This window comes from Gasterosteus aculeatus, chromosome 17 (assembly GCF_964276395.1).
Source record: "Gasterosteus aculeatus chromosome 17, fGasAcu3.hap1.1, whole genome shotgun sequence".
Taxonomy (NCBI): domain Eukaryota; kingdom Metazoa; phylum Chordata; class Actinopteri; order Perciformes; family Gasterosteidae; genus Gasterosteus; species Gasterosteus aculeatus.
This window is the reverse complement of record NC_135705.1, coordinates 3,206,266-3,227,616: the sequence shown is the minus strand read 5'-3', so window position 1 is coordinate 3,227,616 and position 21,351 is coordinate 3,206,266. Positions and strand designations below refer to the sequence as shown.

General features: G+C 43.1%; 1 protein-coding gene across 3 annotated transcripts in view; it reads right to left on the bottom strand.

The window, feature by feature from the left end:
- Window positions 1–21,351, bottom strand: part of lactbl1b (lactamase, beta-like 1b) — a 31,834-nt gene that overhangs the window by 6,993 nt on the left and 3,490 nt on the right. Inside the window, exons 2-5 of one of the 3 annotated variants that reach the window (XM_040204845.2) lie at window positions 12,314–12,582; window positions 11,463–11,777; window positions 2,204–2,270; window positions 405–573 (exon numbers count right to left, since the gene is read on the bottom strand). In XM_040204845.2, the coding sequence (XP_040060779.1) occupies window positions 405–573; window positions 2,204–2,270; window positions 11,463–11,548 (322 nt within the window). In that variant the 5' untranslated portion in view covers window positions 11,549–11,777; window positions 12,314–12,582. Of the gene's footprint in view, window positions 1–404; window positions 574–722; window positions 1,370–2,203; window positions 2,271–4,399; window positions 4,601–11,462; window positions 11,778–12,313; window positions 12,583–21,351 lie in introns of those variants that run through there. The other 2 variants (XM_040204846.2, XM_040204847.2) reach the window with 2 other exon arrangements.

Below are 21,351 nucleotides of genomic sequence, written 5' to 3'. Positions count from 1 at the left end.
AGTGAGTCCTTGGACAGAATACTTCAATCTGCAACAATCACCATTTTTCACACGTGAGCCGTCTTTTTTAAACTAACACGTGCAGATCTTTAGAAAAGGAGATGGTTTCATTGATTGATCTACGTACATCCCCTTAATTAAGAGAGAAAGATCTCTTGGTTGTGAACGTTGCGTCGGATCAGACTAAAAGGAGCATCCGCAGTTTTAGCTCCCGGCTAACGGCGATGATTCAGGGTTGGATGTCATTGATAAGGAAGACTCATCGGATGTCGACGTGTTTCAGGTTTTACAGAACAAAATAAGAATAACTGTGTCCTGATTACAAAATAGTCTTCATGAGTGTGTCTTCACACAGCTCAACGATTGTTGGTCCAACACCCGTCACCAAAAGCCTTCACGCTCACCTGGCAAAAGTTTCGGCAGCTGATATTGCCAGAAGAAGCATCCCGTCATGACCAGCGACAGAGCGAGGAAGAACACCAAACCCAGCTGGGTCCATTTCACCTTCATCTTGTTGGTTTTGGTGAGCCCTTCGAATTTAACGGCGGCAGGAGCGGCCTCAGTGGGAGTTGGCTTGAACACAAACAAACATGCACACAAAAACGCACAGCAACACACCACAGGGGGGGGTTAGAAGCGTGTGGTTTGCTGTTGATTCAAGTATTAAAAAACAAAAGAATAAATAAATCTCCTTGTCCCCCGTTGCACTTATTGTTACTCACCACCTGGGCAGGAAGGAGCGGATTACCAGCGACACGGGAATCTTCTTACCGCTCACTGAGCACACTAAGCGTTTGTTCTACAACTGTAAACGATCCCTGCAGCCCGAAGGCGGCACGCGGCGTCCCGGGAAGGTTTCCCCGCCGCGCTCCCATTTCTCATCTACCGCCGTCTCCTCTGTAATCCTCGGGCCATTGGCGATCTCGTCCCCCCTTCGCGATTCAATTTCTTCTCCTGCAGCCGCAGGCCGTTGACATCATAATCCCCCCCCCCCCCCCCCAGATTTACTCCACCAAAGCGCCCGGGGAAGTCATAATCCCTAATCCCTGTGAATCAATTCACTTCAGCCCAGCAACCCCCCCTCTGCCCCATCCCCCCCCCCCATCCCTCCCCCCTCGAGCCCGCTGGGGCGGCCCAACGACAAAGATGGCGCGGGCAGCACGAGGCGCAAATGGGGCCGCGATACGTCGTGCCTTTTAGCCGCAGCGTGAGCCGGGAATTACGATCACTTGGGGCGAGTGGGGATCAACCGGGAGTTTGGGATGTTGAGGGTATTTTGGATAATGACCGAGGATGAGACGCACTGCTGTAAACAACTTGTTTACTCGCCCACCGAACAGACTGCACTCAAACACAAGAGTCCGAGAGGGGGTGGGGGGGGGGGGGGGGGGGGGGGGGGGGGGGGCGTGCTGGACTGTGACGTGTTTAATTGACAGCTGAGACTCATACAAGTCCCCTGAAAGGCCCGAAATGTAGATAAAAAAGCACCGCAAATAATAAAGCTGGTTTGTATCCGACTGTTGTTTCATTGAATGATGATATTTAACCTGATGTTTTTCATTTGATTTACTTCTACTGGTCACGATAACCTCCGAACGTCTCTCTGAGTCCCTGTTGTGTTCTCATATAGAGATGTATGTACTTTGGATTATTCAATCACACAACAGAAATACTCTTTTGTATATTCCTTGTTACTATATGTGTTTTTAGGGAGGACGTGTAACAGAATGAAAGCACACATTTCTGTGTGCTTTCATCCTTTGTGTGTGTGTGTGTGTGTGTGTGCATGCAAGCACACACACACACACACACACACACACACACACACACACACACACACACAAAGACGATTCTGAAGATTTTAACGGTCTGAAATACATTTTGATGATTATAGCTATCATGATGCGATGTGGGAAAATTAAGTGTGAAAGCCAGCGGCGGATTATCATGGTTGCATAACATGTGATGGATGGAGAGCACAACAGCTGGACCGGTCAGGACACACACACACACACACACACACACACACACACACACACACTCACAGGAACGCACACACAGCAGTTTAATGTGTTCAGTCGAACGCACACTTCCTGTGAATCCTCAGTGAGAGTTGCTGGTTGCAGGTGCTTGTGTGTTTGTGTGTCCGTGTTTGCAGGCATGAGTTGTGTGTGTGTGTGTGTGTGTGTGTGAGGTGGTTCACCTGGGCTTGAACCCCGTCCACTGGGACCTCTCGCGGGACTTTACTCCCCGCCTTCCCCATGGTTTTGCTGCAGCGTGACACAAAAAAAGAAAGATAAACCCAATTTGAGTTATTTCTTCCATTTCATTTCGCTGATTTGCTTCTTTTTGAACCATTACTCTGAGACGACAGGTTCATTTTCATAGAAATGTGTCCTTCATGCGTGTGGGGACACCGCTCTCTGTACAGAAGGCGTGGAAGCGGAGCAGGAGGAGGCGGAAGCGACGGGAAGCCGACGCCTCATCCTCCACACTTTTTTGATTTTTGAAAAGAACTGGGAAACGTTTTCTTCTCGTCACGGCGTGATGGCTTCGCTCCACAGGCCTGTCGCCGCAGCAACGCGTGCCTGTTTCCCCCCTTTTACTCTTTGATTGCACCATAAAAAGAAGCTTCTTTCCTTCAACTTCCATTTTATATGGTTGCAACTTATTTCTTTCTTCATCCGAAACGTCCAGTTGTGCGCTGTTTGTTCTCTTCGGCCTTGTTGTGTACATTATCAGCGGAACCGCAGGCCGAGCGACTACAACAGTAAACAGGATGTTACCTCACGTCGCACGCGGCTTTTTTAAATGAACCTTAATGTCGATGTTAAACAGCGCATTCAGAAATGGTGTTTCACATAATTTGGTGATTGCGATTCTTGGTGTTGTTCCTTTACAGGGATATAATAATTAAAATCTTCTTAATGGACTTCATTCGTACGGAGCCTCGTCTGGTGCTGACGGATGGAAGCACCTTGGGGGTTGTCTGCTGTAACAGGTTAATGTATTTCATATTAAAACTATGTTGCAATGAAGGTTCAAGACTGTGGTTGTTGTTCAAGTGTGACGACGGAAAGTTCATGTAGCACAAAGTTAGTTTTTCCATTAAAGGCAGATTTGGGGTTTTTAATTTAATGAAGCTCCTTTATTTTAGGGCTTTTTGCAGAGGTCGGTCTTTAAAACTCTCGGGATGAGAGAAGTGTAGAAGGTCAGAGAAAGGTCAGAGTCGACAAATCGGTTCTACATGTATATCAAGTTATACATTGAAAATCTATGCAAAATGTGAAGGTCTAAAAGGAGAGACACAGATTACATTTGGTGCATTATAGAATCTTATTTTCTTCTTTTGTTGGATGGAGTGAAACGTCCTCTGTGCTTTCATCTCAGAAAAAAGTTGCTTGGGTATAAAGGAAATATAAACCGGCCTTGAGGATTTTGCTGCTTGTTTGAAGAGAATTTACGCTCTCTGGTTTGTTGTTTATTGTATTTTCCCTGTGAAATTTTATTCATTTTTCATAAATCAACACAACGGCTAATTCATCATTAATCTCAGGTAATGAAAACATCAGACTGCCTTGTTATTATGCCTAATATAATATACTGATACTAATGCATTCTGCCTCTTCGGCAGCCATTGTTTGCCAATTGTTTTAATTATAAAAGATGAAATAACACTTAATTTGCCTTTCTGTGTTCTTGAGCTACTTTCTCTTCTGTTTGCATCAGAGGCCCAGATTCCCATCATTCCAATTCAACTTCCCCGGGCATTAGATTTAAAATCACAATCTCTTCCGATTGATTATATTAACGAGCAGATCTATTTAATTGCATACCATTTAATCATCATCTGCATGCTGCAAAGATTGTGTGAGTGATCCCGATATGAATACCTGTCGTCATCTAAACCTTTTGAGTTTAGCAGAATGCACCTTCACTCACACATTTCCCCCGGATTTAATTACGCAGTTAAAAGCCTTAACTGAATTAAAAATGATCTGTAAAGTGAGCTAATCTGATAAGGGGTATATCATGATGAAAAATTATACTATTTAACATGTTTGTAATTACCCTGTCACTTAATAACCTCCAGTCACAAGAGGGAGAGATTGAATTTAGAAATTGAAACATGCGTTTGCTGCACTCGAGCCGATAAACCTGCTGAAATAGACACGGTAAGCAAACTGCTGATAGTCTCACAGCTCTCACGTACGATCACCTCCCATCTGTACGCGTTTGTGTTTCATAGTTTACAAGAAAAAGCAGAACATTTGTGAGCGGCCTCAAAGGCATCAAGGCTGAGGAAAAAACCCGTTACATAAGCCGCCCTGAACCAAGCGCCTCTTTTCAAGGCCGCGGAGCGTCCTGCAACGCAGCGGTTCCCTCCTCAGACACTTACCTCAGCCTCCCGATCTATTGGCAGCTCCTCCTTTTTTATATCAGGACGATAAAAGACAACGAATATTCCGCTTTGCTCCGTCTGCGTTTGGGAGCTGGAAGGAGGATCCCGACAGATGTCGGTATCATGGTTATGGCAAATCCTGCTTGTGTCCAGCCCAGCGTTCTGGATTAACCACCCCAGCCAATGGACACATCTGCCACGGCACAGACGTGAGTGCTCGCTCAGTGTGTGTTTGTGTGTGTGTGTGTGTGTTCACATTTCATGGCCTGAGTTTAAGGACGACAAAGAAAAAGGCAACTGTTGCTGAAATAGCACACGGCCCATTAATGAGGTTATGTGTCTTGAGTTAGAAGATGTTATATAGAAATATAAAATATAAAAACCAACTAACAGAAAAAAACGACAACATCCTGTCAATCATGACGGTTGCTCAGAATCAGGAGCCCCTTAATGCCACATATGTAACACATAGAGGCATTTGTCTTGATGATTGGTGCTATCAAAAGAATAAAATAGAATAAAAAGTGACATTAAACTTCCTAGAAAATGGGCATAAATACAGAGAACGCGTTGGTGGACACATAAATCAAACTCTGATGTGACCCCGCACATGGCTGCCGTAACGCACATGTGTGTACGCTTAATGGCGGGCTTTGTCTGTGGTCACTGGGGCCTTTGATAGCAGCGTCCACTGGGGCCTTTCGAGGATGTCTCTACGCCGCCGCTCGCCCTGCTTCTAAGAAGCACATTTGTTGGAGTCGTTTTACTTGGAACACACTGCACAACAACCAGAAGGAGGTGAATCTAAAAAGGCGCTGGAACCAGACCCCTCTCTCTCTCTCTCTCTCTCTCTCATTCTCTGTCTCTCTCTCTCTGACGACGCCTGACCAATGTTCTCGTTTGGTGGAGATCAGGAACATGGGAAAAACATCCACCGGTTGCTCATAAGCATTTAGATAGAAACCGATGCACACAGATAAGTGCCCAGGCGGCTCGGTCGCCCGTGACGACGGCGATGGCACGAAGGAGGAAGACACTTTGGATCTGTTCAATTTTAAAATAATCATGTCCTCGTGGAGAAGGGCGGCCGAGGCGTTTGTGAATAAATATGTAGGCGGCTGATTTTGAGAGCGAGTGGCTGTTTGCTCGGGTCGGAAGGTGCAGCGCTCGATGGGCCTCTGATCAAACACGAGACATTCGCTTCTTCATTCATTACAACATCAGACGCGCACGATTCCTTCACCTCGCTAAATCTTTTTGAGCAAAGACAAAAAGGACTTGAGAATATTCATATCTATATGTATTTACTATTGTATTTTCTCTCATGTTTTTCATGCTTTCCCTCGGATTGCCATCCTTATCAATATGTATACATATATATATATATATATATATATATATATATATATATATATATGTATACACAGCAGCCAGAAAAGTTAACACATTCTTTTATATAAATAAAAAGTGGGAAACAACTTGTAAATTCAAGAATTAAAAATTGACCTACAAATTATCCCCTTTGCCACCTTTTTAAAAATGTTTCTCCAAAAGATCCCTTAATTCATTTTAAATGTATTAAATGCAATGTGTATGATCGCTTATTCAAGCACATTTCTTCTATTCATTCATTCAAGTGTATGTTTGGGTACGGTGAGTCAGGGGCCATCGTTCACAAAGTGTTTGGCATCGCAGAGCCAATTGGAGCCTGTCGGGACAGAAAGAAGTATTTATTCATTGGTAAGCGGGACATGATTAAAACAAATTTGTGTAGTCGTATCAGTTGTTTTTTGCAGCAGCAGCAGCATTACGGAGCTAAGAAAGCTTTGGAGTGGTGGACAGGGGATTTCTGTCCACATTAATGATCCAACATAAGATTCTCCACCTTAACATGTTACAGATTATACATGTGACACGATACATTTACACACAACGCACACCGCACAATCAGTGTTGCTTTAAGTCAGTTAGTCTTCACCACTACGAGGAGTAACATGATAGCAGTGCTATTTTATAGACAACAGCAGAGTTTGAGCTCACTGCTCAGCTGCCCACCTTCACCCAGAGGAGGCTGGAAGAACATCATGTCTGGAGCTTCTCGGGCACACAGAGGTTACACCGCCCTCCAGTGGACAATGTGGAAACTACGGCGTTGTTTGTGTGGCGCTTTAAGAGGACATGTTAATTAAAGTCAAATCTTACTGCCATCGGATGGTCCTGTTGTAATCATACCGTGTTTGTTTGTCTAAAAGGTTTGAGAAGATGACTGAAGTGAGGAAGCTTGAATGATGCGGTTTCTTGATGCGCTTCAAAGGGAAAGTCAGACGGAGAAGATTACTCAAAGAGCTAATTGATTGATTTGGGTTCTTATTGTGCACGCAGATCCTTTCCGTGTCTTGATTACATCAATAGTTTATGCCATCAGGATACTTTTTAGAAATAATTTTCATTCTAACCTTTAACTGGTAAAAAAAAAAAGGTCATTGATTATGTAACACAAAGAAGTTTGATTCCGATCTCAAAATAAACTAAAATGACGGCACGTGCGTGTTCAGCCTGGAATATTACATTTACTCTGAAACATTGGGGATTATAGAAGGAACACAAAAACAAATCAGAGGAATGGAAGCAGAAATTCATTCATTTTGTCATGGAAGCAGATTTGTCAAAAAACAAGTGAGTGGATTATTTTAAATTACTTCGCATCCTGTGAAGGAGCCTTCAAGACGTTCAGATCCGGGAATAAAAAGTATATAGAAAATAATACCCCAGATTGTACATGCTGTTTCTGACGTTGTCATGGTAACGTGATATGTTGCATTGAATCTCTGTCCCGCTCTCAAGTTTATTTATTGTCGCTCACTCAATCATGACGTCATTAAATCCCAGTTAAATATGTTCCCTTTGCGATGTAATCCACAAACCGGTTTTATACGTAGCGCACAAACCAATGAAGTTACATCTCGTTTAAAGCTGTTGTTGAGTTATTACTTTTCTAACTTAATTATCATTTATTAAAAAAATATATATATATATATTTTAAAAAATATATATTTTTTATATATATTTTTTTTCTCAAGCACTTTGCGTGTGGAAATCATTAAAATGACTACCATTACACTAGGGACAAACATGCTGAATGCTCAAGGCCAGTGGTTTCTTGTGATTTATATAGCAGGCTAATGTATAGTAATGTATTGAGTAAAAGACGTCTATCTCAACGAGGCCGAGGTCATCATCAGATCATCGTGTCAAACCAGATGAACCACAGAGTGACGTGTTCTGACAGAATCCCGTTAATGAAGCGAGAAGCTCATTAAGAAGCCACCGAGTGTCACATCGCTGAAACTTTAACGAAGAGGCCGATAAAATCTTTCCGTGTGGTGACGTGTGTTCTCCACTAGGTGGCAACAGTGCTCCACTTCCTCACAGACCACAACAGAGCATCTCTCAGAGGAGTGTCAAGAGGCTCAATACCTGCGAAGGGAGCGAGTGATTGAATACCATGTGACAGAACGCATGGGGGAGGCACTATAATGAGGCCGTGCACTGTCTGTTGGGGAGGATAATAAGTGGCTTGTGTTGCTTCTCTGCCTCCACAGGCTTGTTTTTTTGTTTTGTTTGTTGCGCTGTTTGTTTGCAGTCTTCCCAGCGGTTGCCACCAACACAAAACCCACAAGACTTTCCATCTCTGGTACAAAATTGCAATCAAGTCGGGACCTTGGGGGGGGGGCGGCGTCTCGGCCTGTGATGTTCTGCGGATGGCAACGAACTGCTGTGCTGCCTGCCAGCGTGTCAGGAGCATTGGAGAGGGAAAAGTGGGGAATTAACCGGTGCCAGTTGCCAGAACGCTCACGCTTCAATTGTAGCTAACCAGCCTTGAAGGTTCAAAGCCGGGCTAAATAGTGACTCGGACCAGGTGAGTTCCAAAACAACAGTACTACAATGAATCTATTGATCATCGTGTGACATGACGAACAAGATGTTTTCTTTTCTTTAAAGCCACAGGCAGACTGGTGGGGGTCTTCTTCCCCTTTTTCGATAGTCGGATGCTGATTCGACTTGAAATGTAACGTCATGTTCTCGGCCGTGAACCGTTGGGTTCCTAGAAACGGAGCTCCTGCAGATGGACCGCGCGCTCTCTCCCTATTAGAAACACATTGCGCCCTGAAGTTGTCTTTAGCACAATAAAGTGCTCGTTGCCGGGCGGGGTGTCCCGACAACTGCTAAAAATTCATTTCACAATATGAAATAAAATGTTCACCTCGTGTAACTTCTATCGCTATCTCTGCCAGGAGAACGATGTGGTTGCTCTCGTGTTGCCTGTGAGTGACGCAGCGACTCTGTGTCCGTCCACGGCTGATCTGACGTTCGGCTGCAGCGGACTGCAGGACACGCTGGCCCGGTTTTATGGTCAAGGACCTCTCCTTCATGGACTAACACTTTCTCTGCAAAACTGTTTCAGGCGGACAATGGCGGCCTGCTGAGCCGTCGCCCATGCACTGCACTCAGCTGCCCCCCCCCCCCCCCCCCCGGCCGGTAGGGGCCGCTGGTGGTAACACAGCTGAGTGCATCACCACCAACCACCTTTCCCGTTTCCCCCTTTTTAAAATGCCTTTGCAAGAAAGCTGCACTGCTGGTTCAGTTGTGCGTGTGTGTACATGCCAAAGAAGTAGTGTTTTTTGTTTAAATTTGGTCGGAAGGCGCAAACGTAAAATTTGGCTGGAACGTCGGACACGTACTTGTAAACAGAGAGTGATTTGAGACGCGGCCTTTTAAGCGCACTCGTTCTCTGAATAGACTTGCACTCGACTGAGGTGGCCCTGACCTCGGCCGTGGTGTCACGTAGTAACGCTTCACCACAATGGCTCCGTCTTAAGACCTTCAGAAGCCACTCGACGTCAGACCCTCAGACCAAGCACTGATTTTCTAAAGGCCCGAGAGTCCCCGTCCTCTCCACCGCTCTCTGGCGAGCGGGTGGCAAGTCTCGCACACATGCGTCCGCGGACAAGAGGCGGCCCGACGCAGCGCGAGTGCGGCATGAATAATCAGCCATTATCTTTGTTCTGCTCCGCGCAGCCGGTCGCTGATTTGTGTGAATCCTCCTTTTCCGTGGTGACCTCTGACCTATTTTCACTCCGGAGCACAGAGGAGGGCATCTGGACGCAGCGTTCCCACTAAGAGCGACTCAAACATCTATGTAGGTCAGCAAAGTGCCCTCAGTGTCACTTGTGCAAACCACAAAACAGATTGAGAATGTGTGCATGTGTGTTTGAGCAGTGAATGTGTGTGTGGTTTACTATAAGAGTGGAAATATCTAACCGGAGGGTCGATGTGCATTTCACGGGATGTCACTGCACGGGGGAAAAAACTGTCGGGTGCAATGCATCCGTAATGCATGTTTACATACATATGGTTTGTAAAATTCTCTGCATTAATTTTCGTGCTAATAAACGTTTTTTAGTATTACTGGAAGCTTCATTAGGGCGACATATGTATAAAGATGGAAATTATCACAATGTGTTTTTTTGCTTACTGAAACTATTTTCCCATACTGTCTGAATGTAGCATGTAGCTCACTTTTTACAATATTTGTCGTTTTAAAGCACACCTGTTTTTACTTAACATTAAGATATTATACATTTCAACCAGAAACAAATATCAAACGTCTTTGTCTCCTTAAGTCACTTTCTTCAGGTAGTGTAAGACCTTCATGTTCAACCTTGTTTTACACATCATTTCATTTCTCAGAGAAGACATTTTAACTTAGTGTATTAACTCAGCTCAGCCCTCACCTTTTATTAATACTCTGCTTTTCTATATGACCAAAAAATTGCTTATAAAAATTCAATAGAATTTAAAAAACAATCAAATACATAAAAGGTTTCAAATAATTTATTTCTTATATATATATATATATATATATATATATATATATATTATATCGTTTTTACAATGACCAAGTCATCAAGTTAAATCTCCGTGGATACTAATCTTATTTATTTAAAAACCTCTGTGGGAAGTTTAAATAATGAAATCACTCTGAATATTCTACAATTTTTAGTTTTAGGTCATTATACACCGATTAAAACATTTTATTATTCTGCTAATTAATCCCCCTAAATGTAACACACTCTTCCTTTAACTTATCCTGTCACTTGTCTTGTGACCCCTCTGATTTATTTTGCGACCCATGTGGGGGTCCTGACCCCCATGTTGGGAACCACAGATCTTCGCTGCACAAGCTGTTCAAATAGTTAAAAATGGGGGAAGTTTCAGGAAATTTGCAGTAACTGAAGAGCAAACGCTGTGTGGAGCTGCAGGACGTGGCGTTGATCCTCACATCCTTAAATTCCCTCACGTGGACTTCGTTCAGTGTCAGTCCAAATGACCCCCCAATGACCCCCCCCCTCCCCTCCCCCCCAATGTCACCCTGCGCTTTCACACTTTTCACACTCGATTGCGATCCCCACAGCTCCGTTATTCTCTCCCATCGACCCGCCGCGTCAGCGGACGCCCCTCGTTGCTCGGTCCCCTGCGCAGAAGATGCGTCGGGTTCATGCAGTTTGACACAGATTCAGCAGGCAGCGGGCCCTGCAGGGGCCGGGAGCGTCGAAGCCTCCATGCTTCAGCTAACATCGCAGAGTTCAAGGGGGGGCAAACTCTACATGACCCCCGCGTGACTCTCCCGATCCAGCCAGCCGGGGGCTTATGGTGAGGGTCGAGGCTGCGGAGGCACCAGCTCTTCACCGTGGACGGTTATTTTTGCATCTGGTCACTTTTGTATGGCAGATAAGTGAAACAATGATGTGTATTTCTTTTCTTTAAATTTGTTAATTTTAGGTGAAAAATTATATTACTATGTTCATCCTTTGAAATGACATTTTCTGTCTCCCTTATATCCCAGCTTGCTAATTTAACTAAATCACACACTAAACCTCAGATAAGTATATATCAACCGATACGGTAAATAATACTGACGCATAAATACACTGTGAAATATTCTCACCACACGCTTGAATATGAACTCACAAACAACCGCGTCACCGTGCACACTCACATCAGGAGGCACCTGGGACTGAGAAGTGACAGGTGAGGACATGAAGACCTGCAGATCCTCTCACACTCCCCTCCCGTCTCCTGCATCACACCAGAGGCTGCTGGTCCCTCGTCTGCAGGTCCTCACTCAGAGCCAAGGAGGCCCATCGCGTCCCCCCGGGGGGGTGGGGGGTGGGAGGGGGGTCAAGGAATGGCAGCGCGTTGACAGCGATCGATCTCAGTGTCGGCAGATTCGCCGACTTCATGCGTGGGAGAGTCGCCGACTGGGGAGCCACTTATGGCGCTAACGTGGGAAATCCCATCGTAGCATCTGCTGCTGTAGCAAAGAAGATGTTAAAAATCACACAAAGGCTCTCATGACTGGGTTTTTACTATATTTTGATAGCAATTATTGCAACAATACACACATTATAATTCATACCACCTTATTATATATATAAATATTGTTATGTTATACAGGGAGAGTTTCCATGAATCCAACAACAGGCACCGATGTTCGATAAATGTTAATAATCGGGCTCGAGGTGGAATTCTACGTGATAGTTTTTCTCACTTACATCAAAGCGTCACATATGTTACACACAGCGGAAAAACGTCCCGCTGGATTACAGACTGCTGTCATGTCTGAAACTGCGTTTCCTCGCTGCGTCCTGGGACCTCCTTCCTCTCAATAATGCATGAATTTGGTGTGTTTGTGTGTCCTGGTGTGAACACCCCGACCCTTTTGTGTGAATCAGTAAATTCATTACCCTCCCAGCTTTATACGTGTGTGTATCTACGGTCTGCTTTCATGCATATCATTTATGTTTGCATTACTCATCAAACTGCGAGTATTTGACCTTCTTAGCTTACCTCGTGATTCTGACTTTTCATCTTTCGGACGGCATGTACCTCATTGCTTCTCGTGTTAATGAACTGTAGATGCCGATGTGTCTTCCATTAGGGGGGCCTGCAGGAGCGTGCTGAGCGTGATGGGCTTTTAAAGGTGGTGCAGTAGTGCCGGGAGGATCACTCCAGCACCCTGGGAGGGGAGTTGAAGTGCGGTGCTACTCATTGGTCGACCCTCTCGCCTCTCCTCCGCTCCTTCTCCCCGGATCGCTGTCTCTATCCGGGCCAGCATCCTGAAAAGGAGCGCACTCTCATGTTCCAGATATTAAATTACTCATGAAATATTTGCTTGGCCTCCAGGGTCGGCTGCAGCTTGCTCCAAAAACCTCTACTTAGCCCCTGAAACGTCTCGGAGTGCAGGCTTGTGTCACCTTTACGAGGAAGGTCAATTTTTCCAATTTGGAAGCGGGGCATTAGAGGCCATTTCAGATTGCATTAGCCTCACGGTTCGGCTCTTGTCACCTCTTTTCCTCCTTCTTTCCCAGCGCACCGCCCTTCCTTGAGATTAGACGGGGAATGCCGCTTTCCCAGAGAAAGCGGTCTGAGAGGTTGAACATTGCATGATTCAGTAACATGAAGAGGTCTGATCACTCACGCTGGGTGCACTTGACTGTAGCAGAAAGTCCCATCGAGCTCGATGAACCTTGAAGACATTTTAAAGATACAGCCGCGGAGTTCGGAAGGGCAACGCGACATGACTGGACCTGATGGCCATTGGTTATAAACCCATATTTAATTAATTCAATTTAATTAATTCAACATTTTTGGTAGAATCTGTGGTATGAATAGAGGGATCATTTAACAGTCTGGTCAGCACAGCTGAGCCAGTTAAAATTACATTTGTAAAAAGAAATAAAAGCTAATTGCAGGTTACATCCACATTTAAGACATAACATAAAAAATACAGAAATTAAAGTTTGAAACAAATAGTAAAAGTAAATTCCAATTACTTCACGAGTAAATTGGTGAAAAACTGTGTTAATAATTACAGAAACAATTACAGCTTACCACTAAAACAATTTCACCATTCATTACATAATTTTCAGCACAATAACTAACATTTAAATTTAAAACATTTGACCTTCAAAGCACAATAGTATTCACAAAATTGCAACAATATTTCTAAGAACCACACTTTGCTAACACATGTTGTGTTAATCATTTGGGACAACAGTCATCTTTACAAATGCGTCTGAAGCCACTAGTGTGTGAATGAGATTATCCCCACAGAGCGATGTCCTCTTTATCCAAATAAATTTAAATTAGTGTTGCTAGGCTACATCAGCCAAATGAAAACAACTGAGGCGTTAACGCTGGAGGAGTTTGAGGGAGAAGAAGTGAGACAGTTCGTTGTGTGTGTGTGTGTGTGTGTGTGTGTGTGTGTGTAAGTTATTCTTGTGAAAGCAGTTCTCTAGAGCTGGAAAGTAGATTCCACTGAATCGCGGGTTGCTGCAGTGTGTAGTTGTGGTGATGCCGTCCTGCGGAACTCTTTGGAGACACAAATTCCCACTTGGGCTTCACAAAATTAAAGAAAGTCTGCTGAATTACTTTCAAAAACACACAAAAACTGTAAAAATACCTAATAAAAATATGCAAGCAGAGTAATAATTGAATCCAGACTGCAGACGTTAAACCGTTTTATTAACACCTGCGAGTACTTTCCTTGAGTATTTCAAGATGTGTGAAATTATATTTGCAGTCCAACAAACATCATCACAACGTGCGCAAACTGCATCTGTGCAGCGGTGAGTCCCATTAAAAGCATTTATGAATAATCACAGCACTTTCTCCTATTGTCCTTTGTCATCTCTTTGACCTGCGAGCGTACCAGAGGCAGAAAAGGCCCCCGAGAAGCCGGGATTCCTTCCTCTGACTTCATGACCACATGGCCTCACAAGCGCACGGCGGCGCCTCCCAGTATAGATCTCAGCGAAAAGGTGAGAGTCCAGTCACCCGGGATTATTGCCAGCTCACTCGTGAAATTGCCGACCACGGGGCGGTGATGGAGCGAGAAGAGACGGTCGGAGAGCGGGAGGTGTTTTCTCTCTCACTTGACACACACACACACACACACACACACTTGAGATCCAACAATGTGGAAGGAAAAAAAAAAAAAAAAAAAATCAGCCACGTCTTCCACAACTAAAAACTTTGTCACATGAAATATTGGTTTCCCTGTGAAGCCCTTCCATCTCCTCCAGGATTGTGTTTCTAACACCTGCATTAGGTTCTCTGTTTTCTTTTACCAGCAGTGCTGAATCATGCAAGAATTACAAGAGAGTTAAAAAAAAAAAGCCCACATTTTCCACTGTGCCACGCCTGAAGCAAATGTATTTTTTCCCATTTCGAGGTCGTATTAATGAGTAGCTGAGTGTTGGGAACTTAGATGATGTGGACCACGACGCTGACTCCACCCTAAATAGGATTTTACAGCTTTCTGAACCTCAGAAGCTTGTATCGAGCTCCCACATTGCTGCGTGCTGTTGGATCTGAAAACCCTTTAGAACAGGCACATAAAACTCTTTGGCCCCTCAGAGTTTGGCTCTCTCTCCCCCGTTCTGCAATAACATGGCGGCGTATAAATCATTTAAATCCTCTCCGTGTTTGTGCTGCATGGCCTCCGGCTTCTGAGTCCCACATCCAGGATGAAGTGCTTCCCCCGGAGTTTCCTCGCGCTGATGGCTGTGGTTGAGTTTAGTTACATCACGTGCTCAGTAAAGGTGGATTCTTAAGTGCAACTCTTTCCCTCTAAATTGGTTCTGACAGCTCTACTTTAGCTTTATAATAAAATGGGAAGTAAGGAGAAGGACGCATTAGTACAGAGGTTAAATACCACTCCAAAATACCCAAAAGGCTCTGATACATATATTTATAGGCGGTAGTCGTAGTTGTAGTGTATTTCACTCCAGTGTTGGACAGCGTGTGTTTGTTCATGCACCCAAATTACACGTGAAATATTTCCTCATTTGGTGAATTCAAAATATCTTCATTTTACGTTTAATGAGCTTTTAAAAAAGGGTAAAAAATGTGAATTGTTATTGTTTTTCATGCATAAAGTGTAACAGATTGGAATCTGTAGAACCCCAAACATTGTATTTATATATAAATATTTGTATCCTTTATATAAGGATCCTTCTAAACATTCAAGCATAAAAAACAATAGTGACATTCTATATGTACTTAATTGTAGATTACGATTTTAACAATTGAGAAAAATAAGAAGAAAAATACGTAAATATTGGGATTAAATATTAAGTATCAACGTGGTAATGTTTGCGTTTACTTTATAATAGAGCTTTTAATGCGTAGCAGGTTATGATGCATTAGTTGACACGTATATTTAATGGGTCAGTTCGTCAACATTTGCAATAAACACGGCCATTATCGTTCAGTTGAGACTCCTGATGAGATAAACCAGCTTTCCCGTATAGTTTATGACGCGCAAGTCGATCCAGATTAGGCCTGATTGGATCGCTGGTGCCATATGTGACCTACAATCTGTTCTCTTCATGCACTGTAGGGCGGCAGGGTCAGCGATTTCCCTGGGCAAAGGTTGCCATGGGAACGACCTCTGGATGCTCTGCTCTTTGCAGCGCTCGCACATCTCAGGGCGGAATTATCCGGGATTTCTTTATGTCAGGCCCGAAATTCTTCTGCTCTATTTCCTCACTCTGTGCTGTGCAGTTTCCTCTCCCTCTGCTTCCTCTCTCGTCACAAACACACCTACACACAGACACGCACACACACACACGCTGGGCCATTTGGATACTTGCATTTATGCCGACGCATCCGTGCCGACTGCATATTGGCCTGTTGTGTAATCAATTTGAAATACTTTATAATCAGATTCACAAAATTACATTCTTTTTTTATTTTGGCGAGTCGGCTCGGATGAACGTCATCTAAGGATCCTTGTTAAGCCTGCAGACTAATTCTGGTCGAAGAAATAATTTAGCCACGAGCTATTGGGATTGGAAAGTCGCCATGTCCGTTCACGCTGAAACTTCACGGCTGAACTCAACACGATCCGTCCGGAACATTTTAGCCTCTAGTTTTTAAGCTGCAGAATACAAACCGATTGCTTTTAACTTGAGAAGTACAGGGAGGTTTAAGTTGATGATTTACTGCAGGTGTACTTCTTGCGCTGTAATATTGTTCATTAGGTTCAAATTGTAAGAGGTCCCTGCACATTACACCTCAGATAAGGAAGAAAAATAACAGGTCTGCAGATAAAATCTGAAAAAACAAAGTTGAGAGAGATCTTGTCGCAGAGTAATCTTTTTGCAGTGAACACAAAAGAAAATATAATTGGATCCCCCTGATGATTCTCAGTTCCTCTCCCTCTCCTTCCTTTCAGAGTTCAGGTCAAATACAAAGGAAATAAAATAAAGAGGTAATAACGCTCAGAGTTAAATGAACCATTCTTTACGTTTTCCAACAGCGAAAGCATTTAAATCTAGATCATTAAACAGCCGCGGGATTTTTATTAGGTCTTTATTGAACTGTGCGTGTGTGAAATACCTGTAAAGGCCAGTGCTTAAAATAATATACACAACCTGGCCCACAAAAATACTGATAGTACAGGTTAAATATTAATGCTGAAGCATCACCGAGACCAACTTTTGTGATAATCTCAATTGGAACACTACTCCGACAATTTTCATTATTTGTAATAAAAGATTGGGGTTAAAAACAAATAACTTCAGGCTCCTATAACCAATTTCCGTAAAGAAAAACAATAAAATGCATTGGCTCGAACTATACCGCTTTATAGACCACCACAATGCAGTTAACAACCGCATCGAAAGTTAGGAACGCAAAGGGCGGCAACTTGAGCCGGTCAATAAAATGTATTATGATTAAGGGAACCAAACTCACAACCACTATGTGTACTGCGACCGGGCGACCTCCGTCACACGAAAGGGCTTCACCTGCGCGTGGAGGCGGAGAACAGCTCCTCTTTCAGGAGTCAGCGGGCTTCGTGTCCCCAGAGGACGGAGGCAGGTCTCTGCAATGCGTTGGCACAATAAAGTTTATGGAAGGAATCGAGTGGCCGTCGTCGACCTTTTCTGCCCTCGGTGGAATATTTTATGTCCAAGGACAGAGGACGCATTCAGGGGGTCTGAGAGGAAAAACAAAGTTAGTCTAACCTCATGCATACTGACTATGTTTCAATTGTATTATCACTACGGAACTGATTCCTTTCATCACCCACCAAATATGACTTAAACACATCATTATAGGATGTATTATAGGATGGATTTGGATACGGCTTGTTAGCGACTTAGCTTGTCCTCCTCCTCGGCACCGCTTCCACCATCGAAGCGTTGACGAATCAACACGCTAACTAGCTACCCAGGGGACTGCTAGCTAGTTAGCGGCCGAGCTCGTTAGTTCTGTCGTGCTTTAATGCCACACTGGTTACAGGAAACGGAGTCTTGACAAAGGGCCTCCGGCGCTGTGGCAGTGTTTGGATGCAGCATGAAGTGGTTTCATTGGTTTGAGTCCGTACTGCAAAACCTTTACACAAAGATGTCCGCCGCTCTGACTGTGCACGCTGCATGTCGACTGACATCTCAGTCTGAAGTCGGGTGGTATAAAGACAGTAGAGGAAATAGATGGAAACAACTATCCCCACCTAATATACTTTTTTTGGTAATAAGGCAGCAATGCTCTTCTCAAAATAAATTAAGTAATTGATCAGATTTCCACTTATTTCAGTGTTTTTAGAGAAAATTGTGTCAAGAGAGAAATCACTAATTGATCTTTGCAAATTCCCCTCAGACAGCCGCCTGCCAACAGGACGCGCAGCTCTCGTCGGGTCTTGCTGGCGTACGAGACGGGAGAGTAAACTTGACACCGGGCCGTTCACAAACTGTGAGCTGGCGGCGGCCTCAGAGTTCTCTGTGAAATGTCAGAGTTCAGAGGCTCAAGACACAACCAGGACTTTCTAATCCCACCTGGTTGCTTATTCACAGCAGACTCGATCAGGGATTTCTGTTTGCCAAGGAGGTCAAAGCGCGTTGTGGCGCGTTTCAGAGGGCTTAAGCAACGACGCTACACCAGTTCCAGTAAGCCAGTCGAGCTGGGTCACGATGAAAGACTCTTTGCACACACACAAAAAAAAGAAAAGTCTAGAATGGCGAGCAAAGAAAGAGGAATCCTCTTAGTGGCAATATCCTGGTGCGAACCTCCATCTGTTGCTCTGTGGTGGCCGACAATCTAGAGGAGAGAAAAAAGATCAGGAGCCGCAGCGCATACTGTACTCTGGCTTTGGGACATGAGGAAGTCATTTATTTCTAATATTCAGAGAAAGCCATGTGCCATTCCCAAAATGATTTAGTGCCAAAAGAGTAATTTTCTACTGTTTGTGATTATTATAAAAAAACTCATTCATCACCAGTTCTGAGCATCAAATACGAAACAAAAGATGATATTAATTATCCAAATGAATGAAGGTCATTGTTGCAAACAAACGTGTACGCCCATGTAATGTTAAGGAAAAAGTATAATCATAAAAACAAAACATGTGGCCCTTTATCTGTTATATATTTTTACAGGACAAATATCTTGGCATTATCCACTGAAGTGAAAAAAAAAATTCAACTTGGTGTTGGTGTGTTCCATTACGTTTTGTACGGCACCATTTTCCATAAAATGTATTGACTCCACTCCAAACTATTTAAATATCTGATCTGAAAAAGAGGGTGAGATGGACTTCACTTATTATTTATTTAATTCTTCAATAAAAATACATATACATTTTTTTTTCCAATATTATACTTTTTAAAAATTACATATATTTTAAATTGTTGTAGACAGTGAGGGCTTAATTATTTAAGCTGGTTTCTGTATTCTTTATTTATGACTTAATGAATGTATGGTGGCCTGTAAGTGCATGTGGGCGGAGAATAGTATGAAAAGATAATAATTCATAAACTACTGTGTACAAGGTTTGCCTTGATACACGGTATACATAATGTAGGAGCGGCATATATATATATTTTTAATACATATACTGCCGATAACTTTGACCATGAGCCTTTTCACGCACTGAAAACGTTTCTGTAGGAGTAGAATTTATTCATGTTTTACATTTAAGAGGAAGCACTTTATTTAGCAGCTCAGATCTACTTGAAAGCTCCTTCAACAGATAAAAAACAACTGTGGAACATTTCAAACTCTATATTTATCTACAACAATAACTCAGCAATTTTTTTTAAGTAGCTCCCTAAAGCAGTTCAAGTTCGACCCCCCCCCACCCAGTGAAGACATATGAAGGAGCCCACACACCAGAACTATATCCTCTTCACAGGAGAACTGCTTGAACCTGCTGCTCGGTGTGTGTGTGGCTTCTGCAACGTGGCTGATTTATGTACACGGTTCATATCAATTAGTCGAGAGCTTATAGGGGACGTTGGCGTTGGAAAAAAAGAAACTCAAACCCGAGATTGATGAGTGCCATTTAATCAAGGCATTAATTTCGTCATGACAGTCAGCCGAATCACTTTTTACTGGGCAGTTGTTTGATGGTAAATAACAGTGCTTGGATTTATTATGATGATAAAGAAAAAAAGAGTTGTTTGCCCTCGACGGGCATTCACATTCACCGTAAACCAAAGACACCGATTTTCAGTCTCCGCATCGCCTCATTTATCAGGAAAAAAACAACACAATTTAGTACTTGAAAATTGTTGTGATTTAATTACAAATAAGTGAAGGGGAAGGACTCGAGGACCCTTTCAGGTCCCTGCGGTGAAGCTAGTGAAGGTTCTACTGTGTCTGTAGTTCACTTGACAAGGAAGTTAAATTAAATCCTGCCAAGGCTTTTGGTCTATTTAATTAAAGCTGCAGCAACTTAGTGGGATTGAATTAAATTTTTGGCAGGGGTAAACCAATATGCTGGGAAGGTGGTGGTGGTGGAGTGAGCTGGGCTTTAGTCAACTATTCCTGAAAGATAAGCAGGATACACATCTGTTTTTGTACCGTCATTGACCAAATATATCCTTTTCAAAAGCCAGAATGTTTTTTTGGTCCCCAGTCACATTCTATTTAGATAATAATATCAACGTTTGCCAATTGTCTTCTGGAACCAACAAACAAATGAAAAAAAAAAAAAAGGATTTTCCAATTTAGGTTTGTCTGCTCTGCTCGTTAGAGTTCAGTCTCTCGGTTGAGGTTAATCCGCATGCGAAAGGTCTAGATTAGACGGGTCCGGCGCTCTTTCAGGGCTCGGGGTCAGGGATAACACAACAACATCTAGGGACGGCGGGCCATTTTATTTTCCTCACTCTTTATCCAGCTGCCGATGCCAACTGGGTACCTTCACTGTGAGCCCTTTAGGGCTAAAGGTGAAATAATTCCATCCCAGAGCGGCCATATTGAATGGACTTGAATTAAGGCTAAATAATCCAACAGATAGGAATAGTGATTTCACTACAACTCATTGCTCAATTTAAGTTTGCACTGAAGGTAATGGGGATAATGCTGATTATTTGTTTTAAATTATAATTGAATATCCATTGAATATGGTAAATCATTGTCAGAAGACCTCAAACACATCTAGAGTTAGAGGTTTCTTTTTATTTAAAGCAACCAATCAATTCAACCTTATTTCTGAATTGATTGCATGAGGCTAGATCTTCACAGCAAACTAATATGGCCTGGCATTTATTTACAAAATACTAGACTGATTGATAACAAAATAATCTTTGCAGTAAGATTTAAATTGTATTCAAGAAGAAGACTAAAATGTTCATCTTTTGAACTCTGGGGGGCAGTGTTGATGCAACGACACATTTCACCACTCTTTATACTGAGCAAAACATTCAAATATTAGTTACTTTTTAATTTATGATGGTGGTCCTGTCAGTCATTGATTTTATACAAATGATGTACATTAAATGTAAAATGTTTACATATGTTCATATTATATCTGTTTATATTGTTGCATTCAATATAAATGCGTGGTTGGTATTCAAACATATGGATTTAGTTCAGGC